Source organism: Schistocerca americana, chromosome 8 (genome assembly GCF_021461395.2).
Source record: "Schistocerca americana isolate TAMUIC-IGC-003095 chromosome 8, iqSchAmer2.1, whole genome shotgun sequence".
Classification (NCBI taxonomy): domain Eukaryota; kingdom Metazoa; phylum Arthropoda; class Insecta; order Orthoptera; family Acrididae; genus Schistocerca; species Schistocerca americana.
Genome location: NC_060126.1, coordinates 321,258,527 through 321,278,957, shown reverse-complemented (window position 1 = coordinate 321,278,957; position 20,431 = coordinate 321,258,527). Strand labels below are relative to the sequence as shown.

Here is a 20,431-nt window from a genome sequence, read left to right as displayed (position 1 = left end):
TTTGTCATTATATAGCATTGGTAAGTGTACCACCAATTAGGTGATGCAGTGTTGAAGTCCGTAACTATAACTGTATCATTTGTGGGTGTTATTATGGCTATATTGAGTTTTTTGTTGTTAGGAGGATTGTAAATTCCAAAGATTTGTGGTTTGGTTTTCTGAGTCCACACTCTAATAGCTCATATTTCGGCTACGTCATTTTTGCTCACCTTTTTCACTGCATCAAAATATAAAATTAGGTTGTTTCGTACTGCAGCTAATATTGTGCCAGCAACTTATCTCTTCTTGTAGAGTCCATGTATATTCTTTTATACTATAGTTTTTGATATTGTTCTCAGTGATATTTGCTTTTGGAACTATTAGGATGTAGATTTTTTTTCCATAGAACTGCTTCCTTAAGATCTGTTACTTTTCTAATTTAGAGTGTCCTCCTGCATTCTATTGAAGAATGTTTATGCTTATAACTGAATTTATATTATTTAAGTTACTTACAAATTTTGGCCTTAAAGGACTGTGTCAGACACATGTAACTTTGGCCTCTCTGTGGTGAAACTTGTTGCTGTACTTTGGGCCTTCTTGGTTTCCTGTATCAATTATATCTCATCTGGTCCAAGACTGACAAGCAATATTCAATCATTTGTCAAACGTGAGATTTGTAAGCTGTGTCCTTTGTGGTTGGGCTACACTTCCATAGGATCCTTCCAGTGAATCTGACTGGCATTTTCTTTTCTTGTGATTAGTTTTTTGGCCTCACTCCACTTTGAATCACATAATACAGGTACTCCCAGATATTTAATGATGTGATTGGTTCCAGTGCCTGGTTAGCAGTTACATAATTATACATATGCAGCAATCATGAGTCCTTCCCTTCAGCACAGAACATAGGTCAGTGGCCAGTGACCTCTGCTCCCTGAGCCCACCTGGAAGACCCCACCAGTGAGAATGAACATGGGAGGAAAGCCAAATATGGCAGTATGGCAGCAGTTGGCACTAAAATGCAAAGCAGGCCAAGTTCCTGCAGTGACAGAAGGTGACTCATAAAAACATGACAACAAGGTTAGCACAAGGGGACTGGTAGATGAAGTCGAAGCACTCATTCATGTTCTGGTGGAGAGGCTGTACCAAAAGATAAAAGCCAAGTTTATCAATAAGACAGCAGCCATACTAAATGTGGTAAAATAAGTGGCATTACCAGCAGCTCCAGCCATGGTTTCCAGAGGTGTTCCCTGGCCACAAAGCAGAAGTTTGAGCTGTTCCCAAACTTTTCTAGACCCAAATTCCCAAACAAAGGTCCATAGTCATAACTCCATAGTCCTACATAAGGTAGCTGAGTAAGAAATCCAATGAGATACTCATGTGCTCTTACAACAAACATTGGCCAATAAAGTAAATACAAAATTTGTAGTCCCATGGTTGTGAAAAGCATGCAACCCTCTCCTCCCTCATAGAGAGGAGAAAAACGAAGCCATCATTGCACACTTGAGCTTCAGTCACAGCTACTTCAAGAAACATTGTGGAGTCACATCAGTCATACACCATTCTTTTGCGTGCCTCCAGTTGCAGAATCCCATCATGTGATATGTTTTATTCCACCGTTGAGCATATTTACATACAGTTAGTGTCGTCAATGCTAACATAATAATAATAACAACAATAGTAATATAAACTTCAACATGACAAATGTTATAAACTACAATATAATAATGCAAGATGGATACAATACATATTTTTGCAAATGTCAATAACAAAAAGAAGTTTCCTAATAGATCAATTACAATATAAGTTAACTACATAGTACAGTGAATGACAAATAAATAATCACACAGATAATTAACAATAAGTACATGAAACAGTAATAAAATAGCTGCACAGTATGGCATATGTATAGTTTGCAGTTAATTTAAAGTTCATTCTCATAAGGAAATGCATCATTTGTCACGTACTCAAGGAACTCTTGACCAGAGTAAATTACTTTGCTTTTGATCCACCTCGAAAGATTGGTTTTAAATTTATTAACTGGCACTGTGTAGGCATTTTCAGGCAATTTCTTGAGGTAGACAGGACCAAGATATTTGTAGCTATTATGTGTCTTTGCAAGCCTAGCATATTAATTGTATGTCCACTTCTTATGTTATGGTCATGAACTGTTCTCCTTAAGTCAAATTTACTCAGATTCTCTTTAATGAAGACAAGTCAGTTGTAAATATACGGGCCAGGCACTGTCATTATATTTAGTTTCTTAAAATAATCTCAACATGATTCATATGGGCTAAGTTCTGCTATGCACATTATGGCTCTCTTTTGCCATTTAAACACTAATTTTGAGCCTATGGAATTGCCTTATAATAGTATTCCATAACTCAGATGCGAATGGAAGAATGCAAAATATGCACATAACAGAAGTTCTTTACTGATGCTGCTCCTCAGCTTGTACAGCAGATGTATGATCTATATGAAATCCTAATAATATTACTGTTTTTTTTTTTTATCATGACTAGGAGCATTCAGACTGAACACAATAGTTTCAGTTTTACTGTCATTCTTCTGCAGTACATTGCCACTACCATGCTGTGTTGCACATTTTCAAGATTGGTATCACATGTGATGATTGTTGTGTCATAGCATATAGCACTGCATCATGTGATACAACTGCAGGTAAATCATTTATATAAATAATGAAAAGGAAAGGTCCAAGAACAGATCCTTGAGGTACACCGTTTACAACTGGGAGACATTCTGACATCCGATTATTTACCTTAACTAACTGTTTTCTGGTGTCCAAGTATGATTGCATTAGGCATAGGGCATTCTCTCTCCCTCGGTAGTGGTAGAGCTGTTTTATGAGAATACTGTGGATACCATATCAAAAGATTTCCTGAGGTCCAAAGTGTTGCACAGATAATATCTTTATTTTTAAAACAGCTATACAGTTTTGCTACCATACACTCAACTGTTTTGACTGTAGAAAGGCTGGATCTGAAACCATACTGTGAGGAGGTGAGCATATCATTGTGTTCAAAATATTGACTCATCTGTTTATGCATGCAGTATTCTGTTATTTTTGATATTATAGGTATAAGTGATATTGGTCGATAGTTATCTCATGATGTTAAATCTCCTTTCTTATGTACTGGTTTAACTACAGATATTTTTAAGCATTCTGGATAATTAACTTCATTTAAAATTTTGTTGATTATTTTAGTCAGTGCCATTACAGTTTGATTTATGATATATTTAATAACATAAATTGAGAGACCATAGTAATCCTCTGCTATAGAATTACTGAGGTTAGCTACTGATTCATTGACCATCTTCTCAGTTACAAAAGTCCAGTGAAAGCTGTCTGTCTGCCCACTGTTCATTTCTGGCAGCAGTGCCTCTACCTTACTCAAATTCTCCGTTATGCTGTTATCAGATTGAGGTCTGACAAAATGCGCGTTTTGAATATCGGGTGGAATTGGTGTCCGGTACACTTTATCATCACACTTAGTTTCTGTTTTAATAATTTCCCATGCAGCTTTCCGTTTATTTACTGAGTTCAGTATATATGTATCATTTGCTTTGCACTTAGCTGCCTGGATTTCAGACCTGTAAATCTTTTTCACTTTCTTGTACATTTCCTTGTCAGTATTATTTTGCTTGGACCTATCATGATAGAGTAGCATTATGATTCTTATTCTACTTACATATGGGGTGTACCAGCATTTTAGATTTCGTGGTTTGGTGTAACGATGTTGCTTTGATATTTTCTTGCAGTGTTTAGGACAACATGCTTCAAAATTTTCCGTTAACAGTTCTAGAAATTTGTTGGTAGATTCATTTGGACCTGCAGTGGTTATTATTTTATCCCATTTTATTGAATTCAATTTACATACCAACTTGTTTAGCTTTTATTTGTTAATTGGTCTTATAATTTTTCTACAGTCTGCGGAAGTTTCAGTTGCTTTACTGTTAAGAGTTTGTCTGAGCCACAGTCCCTCATGATCTGAAATGCCTTGCTTGATTGTGTTGAATTCTGTTTTGTTTAGATGAAAATTACAAATTATGTTGTCTAGACATGCTTCCTGTCTTGTGGGTTTGTAATTTACACAACTGAAGTTAAGGGATCTTAATGTATTTAGCAAGTGATCAACCTTCCTATTCTTAAACCTAATATATATATATATATATATATATATACATATATATATACACACTCCTGGAAATGGAAAAAAGAACACATTGACACCGGTGTGTCAGACCCACCATACTTGCTCCGGACACTGCGAGAGGGCTGTACAAGCAATGATCACACGCACGGCACAGCGGACACACCAGGAACCGCGGTGTTGGCCGTCGAATGGCGCTAGCTGTGCAGCATTTGTGCACCGCCGCCGTCAGTGTCAGCCGGTTTGCCGTGGCATACGGAGCTCCATCGCAGTCTCTAACACTGGTAGCATGCCGCGACAGCGTTGACGTGAACCGTATGTGTAGTTGACGGACTTTGAGCGAGGGCGTATAGTGGGCATGCGGGAGGCCGGGTGGACGTACCGCCGAATTGCTCAACATGTGGGGCGTGAGGTCTCCACAGTACATCGATGTTGTCGCCAGTGGTCGGCGGAAGGTGCACGTGCCCGTCGACCTGGGACCGGACCGCAGCGACGCACGGATGCACGCCAAGACCGTAGGATCCTACGCAGTGCCGTAGGGGACCGCACCGCCACTTCCCAGCAAATTAGGGACATTGTTGCTCCTGGGGTATCGGCGAGGACCATTCGCAACCGTCTCCATGAAGCTGGGCTACGGTCCCGCACACCGTTAGGCCGTCTTCCGCTCACGCCCCAACATTGTGCAGCCCGCCTCCAGGCGTGAATGGAGGGACGAATGGAGACGTGTCATCTTCAGCGATGAGAGTCGCTTCTGCCTTGGTGCCAATGATGGTCGAATGCGTGTTTGGCGCCGTGCAGGTGAGCGCCACAATCAGGACTGCATACGACCGAGGCACACAGGGCCAACACCCGGCATCATGGTGTGGGGAGCGATCTCCTACACTGGCCGTACACCACTGGTGATCGTCGAGGGGACACTGAATAGTGCACGGTACATCCAAACCGTCATCGAACCCATCGTTCTACCATTCCTAGACCGGCAAGGGAACTTGCTGTTCCAACAGGACAATGCACGTCCGCATCTATCCCGTGCCACCCAACGTGCTCTAGAAGGTGTAAGTCAACTACCCTGGCCAGCAAGATCTCCGGATCTGTCCCCCATTGAGCATGTTTGGGACTGGATGAAGCGTCGTCTCGCGCGGTCTGCACGTCCAGCACGAACGCTGGTCCAGCTGAGGCGCCAGGTGGAAATGGCATGGCAAGCCGTTCCACAGGACTACATCCAGCATCTCTACGATCGTCTCCATGGGAGAATAGCAGCCTGCATTGCTGCGAAAGGTGGATATACAGTGTACTAGTGCCGACGTTGTGCATGCTCTGTTGCCTGTGTCTATGTGCCTGTGGTTCTGTCAGTGTGATCATGTGATGTATCTGACCCCAGGATTGTTTCAATAAAGTTTCCCCTTCCTGGGACAATGAATTCACGGTGTTCTTATTTCAATTTCCAGGAGTGTATATATATATCACCAAATATTAGTATTCTGTAATTTTTGTATTTGAGTAGCAAGAGTATCAGTTTGTCCAGAAGCTCCACAAACAGGTCTTCATTGTGTTTTGGGGGGCAGTATACTAAAACTACTATACTTTCCTGGTTTGGCAACGTTATGGCTGCAGCTTCAAATTTTTCTTCTATGCACAGTCCACTTACATCTATAACTTCATAGATTGAGTTCACACTATTTTTAACATATACAGATACACCACCATGTTTACTCCTTGTTCTACAGTAGCTGGTTGCCAGTTCATATCCAAATGGTACACGTAATTTTAGTTCCTCATTGCTAAGCCAGTGTTCATTTGTTGAAATCACAGTGCAGTTTAAGTTTTCCAGCCAATACGGGTGTTCATTAAGTTTGCTCTTAAGAGACTGCATATTAATATGTAAGAACATTACACTTGTACTTATCTTACTGTGGCTTTCCTGTAGGCCTTCAGCAAAAAATCATTGAAATGGGATGGAACTGCTGCTTTTTTCTTCCACAGTATATGGCAATTTGATGGGTTTTCCAATGTTGACTGCTCCTTCAGATGGTATGGTGGTGAACTTCTTGTCTTGTTAAGGGGATGAGTGGCTCCTATTACTTCTGCCAGTGTTGATGTTTGCATTTTCCATTATTGGTGTTGATTCTTTTCTTGTTGCCTGTGTTTCTGATGATAATGATTCTGGGGATGCTGCTGCCACTGGTGACTGTGGCTCTGCTGCTGTTGCCGGTGGTGGTTGTGGTTCTGCTGTTGACTGGGATGATGATGATGACCAAACCTCCATAAAAGTATCTCAGATAAGTTGTGAGTCCATAGAAAGCAGATTAGGTGACCTACAGCACGACTAGATGTATTTTTGCGCTCGTGGCTGCACAAGTTAAGTTGATCCTTTCCTTTATTAACTAGATGATTCAATGCATAAGATGCAAGCAGGTGACTTGGGCTCCTCCTAGCTTTGTTAGCTAGTACAGTGAAACCTCTTTATAAAGTTCCTCCATATAATGTTTTCCTCTGTATTATGTCGGTTTTTTTCGGTCCTGACTAAAAGTCCATATAAACAATGTTAAATTTTCCTCTTTTTGAGTTTCCTCTATATTACAATTTCCTCCATGTAATGCTCATATTTTTGGGACCCTGGTCAATTATTTACCTCTTTATAATGTTTAAGTGATGTAACATCCACGAGATAAATTTTTGGCTACAGTGCGATGAGAGGAAATTATGCCTCTAACAGTTATAAACATTATGTATTCGACGTATGAAAAAACAATGAAAACTTATAAATATTAATTATTTATATAATATTCTATGATGTAATTAGACATATCGTTGTGTATCATACAAAGACAATTATAATTGTAAATTCCTTTTATGATCTGCGTTTATCTTCCTTTGTTTTTACCTTTTGTTGGATGGCTTTTGTAGGTTCCGGACGCATATCGAACTGAGGTCTGTTAAGAAATTGTAATTATTTGTTAATTATTACTTGAAAATAGAGTTCATTATTATTATAAACATGAGTGAATAATTATTTGTAACTTTAATTCCTCTCTCAGTAAGCATTATCTGTGTTAATTATTCCTTTCCGCTGCAAGGAGCACAGCCATTGATGATAGCGATTTGTATCGCGTTTTTGTCTATGTTTTCCTTAGAAACAAATCAAATGTTTGCTTGATGAGGTCTAAATACTGCACAATACGAAAGTAGATTTTATAGCGTTTAATAACCATTTTAAATATTTACTTATTTGCTCTAACAATAGAAAGTCTCTATCAATTGTCTGCCGCCATCTTAACAATTATCTCAGCGGCAAATTCAAATTTAAATTACGCAACTCTGCAGACATAAATGCCAAACGTAATACAAATGTGTAAAAATAAATGTGCACCGGTGGTCCCGAACTCATTTTAATGAAAATAATTCGAATCAGATTGGTTCTTTAAAAACAGTGCTCATAGCACGATCGTTATAACAAACTTTTCTAGCTGATGTATGGAGCAAAAATTAATAATGCACGAGTTCCGAAGAATATTGTTTCAGGTAACATACGTCAGTGTTGTGCACGGCTGATATTCGGTGGTTTTAATGATCATTTTGCTGAAGATAACTGCTTCCATCTTAATCAATAGTTGTGTAGAATCTGTTGTATGAACTGTAATTTAGTGACACTTACACAACTTACAGAAAACACTTTAACACGACATTAAATTGGAGTTCGTTAGCAACTTGATCTAATCTTTAGCTGGGAGAAATATTATTTAGTAATTACTCAATTTAATAAAATAAGATTATCATTTCCATTTACAAATTAGTTAAATACCAAACCACTGAATAACACAGCGAATGCCACAGTGACTGGATGTAGACACATAGTTTTCCGTTCTGTGGATTCACAATTTGCACCAGCTCAGAAAGCCCGCGCTCAGTGTGTTTCATATGTAAGTGGCAGAACCCGGTCACATGACATGTGACGCACATTCTGCTTGCGACCTTTTGGTGCCATTTCAGTTGATGCTTTGTATTCATAGCATGTTGTGTGAGTTGAGCAGCAAACAGTTTGTGTGTCTAGTGAGAGTGTGTCTTCGATACAACTTTTTTTTTTTTTTTTTTTTTAAGCTTTCATCGTTGGACATGAGTGAAAAGTGGAGGAACATTTCTCTGGAAGAGATGTTTTCTGTTATTAAAAAAGTGGAGGCATCTTCTGGTGTGAGTCACGTGGAGCTAGCGAAGTAATTTGAACTGGCCCGCTCAATACTCAAAACTACTATGAAAAACAGATCATCGATAATGGAAGGGTTTGAGAAATGTGGCAATTTGAAACGTATGCGTGTGAAACCATTGACTTACGACAAAATGGAGAAAGTTTTATTAACTTGGTTTCAGAAAGCACACACTGCAAACATTCCTATAAACTGAACTATTCTGAAGGAGAAGGTGCTTCAAATATCACTGCAGTTAGGAATGGAAAATTTTAAGGCGTCCAATGGATGGATTGATAAATTTTGACAGCATCATGGTGTTGTATAGAAAGCGGAATGTGGAGAAAGTAAAAGTGTGTACGATCCAACTGTAACTCAGTGGATGCAGACTCTCCCTAATCTGATACATGGCTACAAACTGATAAGACATTTACTTTTCATGGGGAAAATTGCCATGGCGGTAAGAAGAGCAAGAAATGTCTTACCGTTTTGTTGTGTACAAACACCGATGCAGTGAAAAACTGAAACCTATGGTTATCGGGGAGCCAAAAAATCCAAGGTACTTCAAAAACATTTCCATGTTTCCAAGCAAATATACAATCAATGCCAAGGCATGGATGACGAGTGAGATAATTTTACGTTTTCTCCGAGAATTTGATGCCAAAATGGGGATTGCAGCAAGAAAAGTGCTGCTGTTTGTGGATAGATGTGTGGCACGTCCACCAGACGTATCCTTTCTGGGAAATGTGAAAGTAATTTTCCTGCCACTCAACTGCACCAGCCACCTGCAACCTTCGGACTTGGGAATAATACGCGCCCTTAAGGTTAAATGTAGGACAGCCCTTGCCTTGAATTTGATGGACCAAAGAAAACCGGGAAGCCAGCAGAGCTCACAACTGAATCTGAATATTTTACAGGCAATGAATTTAATTATGTACTTGTGGAGGGAAGTCAGTGCTGAAACTATTAAAAACTGTTTCACAAAAGCGGATTCTGTGAAAATGAGATGGCAGCTCCTGTAGATGATGTTGCAAGAGATTTGTAGGAGTTTCAGGAATTAATAGGCAGTGATTCTGTCACTTTTGAAGACTTTGTGGCTGTGGATGATAACGTGGCAACCACAGGAGTATAAAGTATTGAGGAACTGACTGCAGAGAGAAGTTTGGAGAATAATAGTGGTAGTGAAAGTGACAGTGACAAGGAAGATGACCCTGTGCCCTCATATACTAAGGCAGCTAAAGCCTTTGAAACATTCGGGAGATATATGATGGCCCATACACTTGAGGACGGAATGAGCAATAAATGATTGCCATGCAGTCAAGGAGAAATAGAAAACAAATATTCTTGCTTGAATATTTAAAAAAATCATAGGTATGCGATTTTCAGATCGCATAGGTTTCTAGAGTTTTGTGCAAATTTAAGTTCCATTTCATAATTTAATTATTAAAGTAATTTTTTGTAACTAATTCTTTTTTAATCTGTACCACTTTCTGTGTTTTTATGTAATATGTGCAGTATATCATAAACAAAATTTGGCTCATATTCTATAATTGGGTCAACTGAAGAACGGGATACCACCTGTCAGCTTTGGACAATGATGTCATATCTTAAGAATCTGTTATAACTTTTTACAGTACAAACTGATCCATTTACTTTGACCCATCCACCTACTGGGCCCCATGTTTTAATTACAAAAAACTAATCATTTGATACATTGATCATTTGCAATGAATATCATCTTACGTTATTGTGAAAATTTAAAATGTCATCTATGGCACCATTTGTCAAAGCTGATTAGTGGTATCCCTGTCTCCAGTAATGCCATATAATTATTATTTGGAAGACTTCCTCTTTATAGTGTTTTCCTCTATACAGTATTCAGAATTTGTGGTCCCTTGAAAAACATTATATAGAGGTTTCACTGTATATAATAAAGAAAATTTTGACTTTTGCACCTGTGTGTCTGTGGCTCACCTATGCATAGATTGCTAATCAAGATCCTTCCTCATGAATTGTGTATCCTTCCTTGCTCCAGTGACTCACTACAGTGCCGTATGGTCCTTCCATTACCTGAGCCTGTTTGGGAAACAGCTTCTTATTTGGTGCCATTGCATTCTGCAGTATGGTAGGGTTTGTGGACAGTAAAGTGTTACTTGTGGGGGCATACAGGAACGTAGTATTTACGGGGTACGGGGTAGGTGGGCTAGGTGCAGTCGGAGGTGTTAGACAGTGCTGGTGAAAGGGGGGGGGGGCAGAAAAGTAGAGGAGTGGAGAAAAGACTGTGTTTGCATTGGTAGAATAGAAATGGTAGAATAGAAAACTGTATAGTGCTGGAATGGGAGCAGGGAAGAGGTTATATGGTTGAAGGACAGGGACTAAGTTTGACACCAGGGGGTTACGGGAATGAAGATGTTAGCTTTGTGATCTGGATGAAGGGTGAGGATACCCTATCCACTTTCCTCCAGAGCCTCCAACACCTACTCCTCCGTTTGCTTCACCTGGTCCTCCTCAACCCAACAAGCCACCTTCCATGAAGTTGACCTCCACCTCAGAGATGGCTACATCAGTACCGCTGTACATATCAAACCTGCCAACCATCAGTAATACCTTCATTTTGACATTGCCACCCATTCCGTACCTAGAAGTCCCTTCCATCCAGTCTAGCCACATATGGACATGGCTTTTAAAGTGATGAGCAGCCCTCTCGAAATATACTGAAGGTCTCATGGAGGCCTTCACAGACCAAAATTATGGTCACAACCACGTACAGGAACTGATCTCCTGTGCCTTATTTCTCCAGTCACCTGCCACCTCCCGAAACCTCATTGTCTGGTCACATAAGATCACCTCTTTGTGACTCAATACTACCCAGGACTGAGCAGCTGAATTACAATCTCTGCCAGGATTTCAACTACCCCTTTCTGTGCCCTGAAATGAGGAATATCCTGCTCACTATCCTCCCACCACTCTCACAGTGTTATTCTGCCATCCTCCATACTTACCCAATATCTTCATCCATCCCTACTCCAGCCCTGCTTCTAACTCCTTTCCTTATGGCTCATATCCCAGTAATAGACCTAGATGCAAAACCTGTCCCATACATCCTCGCACCATCACCATCACCATCACCATCACCATCACCTACTCCAGTCCTGTCGCAAGCATCACCTATGCCATCAAAAGGTGTGAAAGCAGTCATGTGATCTACAAGCTAAGCTGCAACTACTGTGCTGTGTTCTACGTGGGCTTGACAGCCAACAAGCTGTCTGTCTGCATGAATGCCCACCGACAAATTATGGCCAGGGGACAGTTGTATCATCCAGTTGCTTAGCATTCTGCCCAACACAATGTGCTTCTCTTAAGTTACTGCTTTACAGCCTGCACCATACAGATCCTTCCTACCAACTCTATCTCTCTGAATTACACAGGTGGGAACTCTCCCGGCAATATATCCTACAGCCCCATAACCACCCTGGCCTGAACCTTTGTTAGTCCCTGTCCTTCAGCCACCAATGTCCTTCCCAGCTTCCTCTACAGCATTACACAGCCTTCTGTTCCACCAATGCACACACTGTCTTTTCCCCCCTCTCTGTTTCTCTCCTTTCCTGCTCAACTTGCCCTCTCCCTCCTCCTCACCCCACCTGCCCCCTCTGCAGCCACCACTTCACCTAGCTGCCCATAGACATGGGAAAAACCGACCAGTTGAAAATGATAGTGGTATTTTAGTTGTGAATAACTGGTACGTTTTGGTATTTTATTTGTTCACTATTACAACAGGTATTTTTTATTTATTGCTAGCAGCCAAGCAGAAAAAAAATCAATTATCCATAGCAGCAGTGCCAAAACTAACCATTTATAAGTAAACTTTTTTAAAAAGGATTAAGTTTTATTTATTAAATTTGCATTGGTGTGAAACATTGTGTTATTATACAAAATGGGAAATGGGAAAAGTAATAAGTGCTATTTTAATAAAAGTGCCTATAGAAATGTGCAACACAAGCATTTCATAAGAATTGGTACAGCATTGGTGAGACAATAATATCCTTGTTGCTGTGTGTCGTGGCTGCATGCACGTACATGCAGTGTGCAAGGTTTTGCCCCAACTGCTCTGTAAGATAGCTTCCCACATCACCAGCAGACATCCATTGTATTACAGAGGCACCAACCTTAGTCTGGAAATGTTTTCATGAATTTATTTAGCAATGAAGTACAATGCTTCATTTGATTTAAAAGTTGGTGAATTTGTCTGCCATCTCTATGAAATAATAAAAGAGGAAGGAAGTTACGACAACATTAATAAATTAAAAATATAACAACAATTCATTCATAGTTTACAATAAAAATAGAAAGTAGCTGACCTACTGTCTGTGTCTACGTAATATGCCTTCACCTCCTTGTAGCCATTGGAAACGGATACATTAACATGAGAAACAGAGTTCCGCAACATCAGCTTTCACCTTTAGCACTGACTATTTGTAATGCCCAGTTAGTGACATGATTCCTGATTGCAGAGTTTAAAAAAAAGAATCAGTAAGAGAATATTGGTGATTTTTTTGTAGTATTTTACCACTTTTCACTTCTCGAGAAAAGCAGCGAACGGTTGATGGATTAAGTTTTCTTTTATTTGCTACTTGATTTAATGTTTTGATTCTATTTGTTTTGAAACCAAGAGAACCAAAATTTTTCAATCTTTGTTAAATTTCTACATTTATTATAGAAATTAATAGGAATAAAAAAAACCAAAAAACAGTTATTTCAGAAACTGGTAATTTTGAGCAATTTTAACAGTCAAGTTAAACAGGCAGGAATAAAAAAACCAATATAACTGAACTGATTTTTTCAGTGATAACCGCCATCCCTAGCTGCCTTAGCCCGTCCCCACTACATCTCTGTATGCTCTTACAAGCAGCACTGTACCGTCCCCATTCTTGGCTGCCATATCCGGTCCCAACTAGTCCCGGTATGCTCCCACAAGCAGCGCTTTACCATCCACCATCTCTACTCTGCTATTCCTCCCCTCCCTGCCCAGCCTCCTCCTTACTCCCACCACCCAGATTGCTTCTCCATTCATACACCATTGCTCAGTGGGCAGAGTTATAGGTCATGTGTGTATGAATTGTGCATGCGTGAACGTGTGCATGTTATCTAATTTAGAAGGACTTTTGGGTGAAAATCTTACATGTTTAGCAGCATTTTTGTCGTGCCTGTCTGCGAGTCAGCATCTCCTCTATAGGATGAGTAGTAGTCTATCCTTTTCATAATATTGTCATTATTCCATCTTGGATTTTCCATTGTTTAATAACTACGCTGATAATAGTAGCAGTAGTAATTGTAGTAGTCATTTGTTCATTCACAGATCATTTTACAGTGAGATAGGATTTGTCAGTTTAACGCAAGGAGGAGGGGGGGGGGGGGGGGAAGGGGAGGTAGGATATGTATATATCGAAATTGTCTGCCTGTGTTACTAAGTGGTCAGCATGTCTGACAGCCATGCAGAAGACTCAGGTTTGATTTCTGGTACTGCTAGGAATATTTGATTGGTGATAGGACCACACTGGGATGTACTCAGCCTCATGATTCCAATTGAGGAGCTGTTTGGGTGAGAAGTAACAGCTCCAACTTTGGGAAATTGACAACAGACAGGATACTGCATGTGGATGATGCTGTTGGTAGGGGATTTCATGATGGGTAGTCAATACTGAATAGCCTGTCAGAAACAATACTTAGAGCTGGTATACGCAGTTGAATGAATCTATAAGGTTATGTTTAGCCAGGGTAGAGCACATGGCCAGTTCATCATACACATTAGTTAACTTTTAATTTTCACAATCAGTATTCTGTTATGGATGTGGTAAGTGTTTTGTCACTTTAATATTATATTGTTTGGTTAGCATAACTGACATTGTCTGCAAAAAAGACCATTCTTGAATACATAAATTTCTCTGACAGCATAGGAAACAGTTAGCAGCAAAATTAGCTGGTAGTTATTCAAATTAACTTGTGTCTTATTACTGTTGTTACAAGGAGGTATATGTAAGCTTGTCTGGAAATATACATTGTGACAATGTTATCTAATATTTGAAAGTAATTACAGTGCTAGTAAATCACCTGAAATATGATCAACCATTGGTAGTGAAGGTTGTTATGAAAACAGCAGAAATGGCAAGTAATTGAAATATTTGTACCATACTCTGAACTATACAGAAAATGAATTAACATTCAGCCTTCAATGTTTGTTGGTACAAATCCCAACATGCAAAGTTATAAGATACTGAAGTTAGTGAGAAGAATTCAGTCGCAAGAGTTAATTCCTTGCTGCTGAACATAAATAAAAAGTGAATAGAAAACTTATCAGACCTTTGTGCAGATTTAAAACAAACAATAAGAATAGGTAAATTTTTATTTTCTAGTAAAATGCACGTTTCGTTTCTACCTGCAGGTGAATGCCAGCGATGGTCGCAGCCTCCCAGGTCTGGCCTCGGCCAGCAAGCCTGGGGACACTCTGGAGTCTATTCTTAAGGTAAATTTGCTCTACAAATATAAATTTATATATTTTTTTCTGATAATCTGAATGATCTATCAGGAGAAACATAAGATTACAAAGATTTATAAAACTTCGGGGAAAAAAATTGTCTTCATGCAAAACTCTGTTGTTAAAGTTTAAAGGACTGATTTTTGTATCAAATTGCATAGTTATTTACATCATCTGTTCAGTGTCTTCCACGAATGCCGAAGAACAAGATAGAGAAATTAGTGCATGTACAGAAGCAAGCTTGGCCCATTTCCACAGTGCAGGGAAATGGGAAAACTGAAATAAACATGATGGCTTATTTTAATGAATGTGTTAGTAATAAATATTTACTGATTTTTGTTCTTGCACATGTGATAACTATAAAAAGTATTAACAAAAGGTCAAATGTTTTCTGAAATAATTTGTCTAAAAGTAAGAAATAAAATATATTATAAAAACATTTGATGTGCCTTTGACTGATACACAAAATTATGTACGACACGTGAGCTGCAACTTCACAATGCACATTTGCTTTCCTGATACTTCAAGGATTCACTATAGAAAACTTTTTGGGACTCATAAATTGTTGCCACTTTTTTACACCTTCAAGCAAAGACTATAGATATGTATCAAGTCCACACCACAGAACAATGCACAGTCTCAATAATCCACCAGACAATATTGTGAAATCGGAAGTTGGTACTCACCATAAAGTGGAGATGCTGAGTTGCAGATAGGCACAACAAAAAGACTGTTACAAATAAGCTCTTGGCCAGTAAGGCCTTAGTCAAAAATAGACAACAGACACAAGCACACATACACACACACACACACACACACACACACACACACACACACACACACACACACACACATACAAATGCTCACACTGCAGTCTCTGGCAACTGAAACCACACCATGAGCTGCAGCAGAAGCAGTGCATGATGAGAGTGCCAACTGTGTGGGAGTAAGGAGGAGGCTGGAGTGGGGAGGAGGACAGATAGCAGGGTTGGGATGGTAGACGGTGAAGTGCTACTGGGGAGGGACAGAGACAGGGTGGAGAGAGGGTAGGGCAGCTATGTGCAGTCGGGAGGTTAGGCAGAGGGCAGGGGAGAGATGGGGAAGGGGAGAGAGGTAGCGGAAAAGGAGAGAAGGAAAGAGACAGGGTGCGATGGTGGTGGAATGAGGGTTATGTAGTGCTGGAATGGAAACAGGGAAGAGGCTGGATGGGTGTGGACAATGACTAATGAATTTTCCTCACTCACCCAACCCCTTCCCTGTTCCCATTCCAGCATTACACAGCCCTCATTCCACCATCACACCTAGTCTTTCCACTTCTCTCCTTTTCCAGTACCCCCCCCCCCCCCCCCCCCATCTCTCCACTTCACTGTCTGCCACCCCTACCCTAGTATCCCTCCCTCTTCCCACCCCACCCTCCTCCTTACTACTACCCAGTCGCCACACCCCATCATACACTGGTGCTGCTGCTCACATTGTAGCTTCAGTTGCCAGAGACAGCAGTCATGTGTGTGTGAGTTGCATTTGCATGAGTGTGTGAGTGTGTCTGCTTTCTATTTTTTATGAAGGCCTTACTAACTGAAAGCTTATTTGTGACAGTTGTTTTTGTTGCACCTATCTGTGACTCTGTATCTCCACTGTATGATGAGTAGCAACTTCCCTTTCATAATATTGTTGCATTCCATCCTGGATTTTCCATTGTTCGATTTAATCCACCAGACAGATATTCTTTAGTACTCTTTAAAATTCTAAGATACTAAATTAAACAGTGAACTTTAAATTCTCAATCAGCACATCATGTGTACATAATTTTGAACAATGTCCACAGGCATGACAGGTGTGTCTCTAATGTATTTTATTTCTTGGTTTTAGACAAATCATTTCATAGAACATTTGACCAATTTTTTATTTTCAAGTTTTGATGAGAAAGCATGAATTTTTTGACACCTCATTTGCTTTCCTAGACTCTTCAGTTCTCAAAATATCCTAAATTTAGTACTTGAGTAGGAGGAAGCCTTTTTGACAGTTAAATATCACAGAAATGTAACTTATTATGTCCAAAATAGCTAGGCCTTGGGGAGATGACCTTTTTGACATTCTATTTGCAAAGCTAGCAGCAGGTGTCTTTGAAATATTTCAGTTTTTCCTCAAGTCACTAATTAAGTTTCTGATTTCTTTCAAGCAATTAAGCCTTTTTTCTTTTTTTCCTTTTTGCAAAACTGAACCTTATGCTGATCAATTGGTACCCTGTTTGTCCATTTCCCACTCTTTGTCTGGCTATGAAAACTCAGTTAACATCCATTGCATAATTTATAGAGACTCTTGTTTTCATTCCATTCAAACATCTGTCCAAAAATTATCAGTGCTGATATCGACAAGTGATGCTTGGAGTCAGTAATATAAAAATATCTGTGAAGAATAGCATGGCAAATGTTACATGTTTATAGAAACATAAATAGTTTGTGAATAACTCAAATGAAAAGCTCCGTCTGCTATGCATAGAATTAGTAACTGGCTATTGTTTTGTGAATGTGGTCAGTATCAGAATAGTCTTATAGGATTTTTTGAGTAATTCTTCATATCTGGATACACATCTGTGCTCTGTGAATCACCTTATGATAATGGTGGAGGTTATTTCTGATACAATTCTCATTTCTCCCCATTTCTCCTATTCCATTGACAAATAGTGCATGAGAATTAAAAATGTTGGAAGGTCTCTATACAAGCTCTTATTTCTCTCATTTTCTTGATGTGGTGATGTTCAGACTTGAAGGTGGGAGATGTAATATGTAGCCCAGCTATTACTGGAATTTACACTCTCAGTATTTCTACAGTAAAACTTGCTATGAGTGCAGAAAGCCTCTCTAGTAATTTCTGTCATTGGAGTTGGTCACTGTATTCAAAACACTTGTAATTACTTAACAATTCTGTGATGAAGTGTGCCACTCATCATTGGATATTCAGTATCTTTTTTGTTAATTCAGCCGGACAGGGTTCCAGACTGATGAGCAATTGGTAAGAATGTCTCAGAAGTGTGTTTTTTAGGCCACTTCTCTTATGGAGTAAGTAGATTTCCTTAAATGTTGTAGGAAAATTCTTGTGGAAAGTAAATATTTTTGGACTGAAGGAGACCAATCACTGAAAATCAGGAGAACTAAGTTACTGAAAAAAAAAAACCCTTGCTGTCTTTCAGAGCTGTCCTTTAGCTGCCTGGAGTAAAATGGGGAGGGACCGGGGGGGTGTGGCTAGCAGCTTGGAGTGAGGCAGTTGGTTTGTCAGGAGTATGGGAGGGAGAGGTGGCAGGTATTATATGGGCTGGCACAATTGTAGCGGCCAGTGGGAAGCAGCACACAGGGACATGGGGATATCAGTTGGGAGGGGGTGATAGGACAGAGGAAGGAGAAAGAGATGTGGGGACAGTTGGTTGCCAAAGATTGAGGCCAGGGTCATTACAGCAGTGGAGGACAAGTTGTAAGGATAACTCCGATCTGCATAGTTCAGAGAAGCTGACGGTGAAGGGAAGGACACAGATGACTTGGTCTGTGAGGCAGCCATTGAAAATGACCAAGTTGTGCTCGTCTGCATGTTGTGCCCCCAGGTGTTCAACTTTGTTCATGGTGACAGTTTGGCAGTTGTCATTCATCCTGATGGACAGCTGATTGGTAGTAATACCAACATAAAAAGCTGTTTAGTGTTTACAGCAGAGTTGGTGTGTGACATGGGTACTTTCACAGGTGGCCTGGCCTCTTTTTGGGTAGGATAAGCATGTGACTGGACTGAAGTAGGAGGGATTGGGCAGCTCTTGCACCTTGCTCTGCCACAGGGATGTGATATGGGAATGGCATAGGGATGAATGAGAATGTTGTATGTTTGGAGGGGTGAGAAGGATCTTGGGTAGGATGTCCCTCATTTCAGGGCAGGATGAGAGGTAATCAAAGCCCTGGCCATGACAAAGGATATGGTTCAGTTGTTCCAGTCCAGGGTTCTCGTTTGTAGCTGATTCTGGGAAGTTTGGGGGTGTGTGAGGATACTACACAGGAAATATGTTTGTGAACTAGGTGTGGAGGGTATTGCCTTTCTGTGAAGGCCTTTGTAAAGCCTAAAGCATATTGGGCAACGGAGTTCTTGTTACTGCAAATACATCATCCACGGATGGTTACACTGTGGTGTGGAATGGATGGTAGCTGTAGAAATGGAGGTACAGTTGGTGTTTAGAAGTTTTAATGTGGACAGAGGTGTGGATGGAGCCATCAGATAGGTGGAGGTCCAGAAAAGTGACATGTTGGGTAGAGGAGGGCTAGGTGAAGTGGATGGGGGAAAGTTGATGAGGTTGTGAAGGAATGTGCATAGGGTGTCTTGACCCTGAGTCCAGATCACAATATCATCTATGAACTTGAACCAGACCAGGGATTGGGAGTTTCGGGAGCTAGGGAGGTTTGTTATAGATGGCACATAAACAGGTTGATATAGGAGTGTGCCCATGGCTGTGATGTGGATTTGCTTGTAAACCTTCCCTTCAAAGCAATAAGAGTTGTGGATCATGATATAGTTGGTAAGGTGTATCCAGAATGAGGTGAAGTGGATGGGAGAAAAGGTGTTGAGGGCCAACGGTGACCATGCCCTCTCCTACCTACCCACCCCCATGTCAGCTTCCAGGAATTCCTTGCCTCCAACTTTGCCTCACCATCCTTCCTCAGGTTCCTGTCTCAGAACTCTAGCCTTTTGGCAGAAGAAAAGGCAGCCCTAAACAACCTGAAAACAGATCCATACCTAATTATCCTCCCTGCAGGGCTGCACTGTCATGATGATTTGCAGTGGCTACCTGATGGAAGACCTCCACCAACTGTCTGATTTCTCCACCTACAAGTTCTGCCTGAGTGATCCTATCCTGGAGGTCCAACATAACCTCCAATCCCTACTGAAATCCATAGACCCTTACCAAAGCCTCTCACAGGGTGTAAATGCCCTGGGACAATTTTCATCTGGAAGAAATCTGGGTAAAAAAGCAGGAAATTTTTAGAATTCCAGGAATTTTTCATTGTTTTAGTTTTCAGTGAAATTTTTGCAGTTTTGACTAGTAAGAACTGCTTTTGATGCGTGTTTCTGCTGGGCCTTGTTTCGATGAGTGTGACATACCAACTGTTTACATTGCTAACAGGTTGTGGAAAAATATTGCGAATGGTTGTTTGAGAAGGCTTACTTTCAAAGTAAATTTACTTTTACACTAGATGAATTATGTTGTTGTTGTTGTTGTTGTGGTCTTCAGTCCTGAGACTGGTTTGATGCAGCTCTCCATGCTACTCTATCCTGTGCAAGCTTTTTCATCTCCCAGTACCTACTGCAACCTACATCCTTCTGAATCTGCTTAGTGTATTCATCTCTTGGTCTCCCTCTACGATTTTTACCCTCCACGCTGCCCTCCAATACTAAATTGGTGATCCCTTGATGCCTCAGAACATGTCCTACCAACCGATCCCTTCTTCTGGTCAAGTTGTGCCACAAACTTCTCTCCTCCCCAATCCTATTCAATACCTCCTCATTAGTTATGTGATCTATCCATCTAATCTTCAGCA

At 40.3% G+C, this 20,431-nt stretch overlaps 1 protein-coding gene across 1 annotated transcript in view; it reads left to right on the top strand.

Moving 5' to 3' along the window:
- Nucleotides 1-20,431, top strand: part of LOC124545803 (peripheral-type benzodiazepine receptor-associated protein 1-like) — a 149,989-nt gene that overhangs the window by 55,647 nt on the left and 73,911 nt on the right. The window contains exon 3 of the mRNA XM_047124749.1: nt 14,769-14,849. Within this exon, the coding sequence (XP_046980705.1) occupies nt 14,769-14,849 (81 nt within the window). The remainder of the gene's footprint in view (nt 1-14,768; nt 14,850-20,431) is intronic.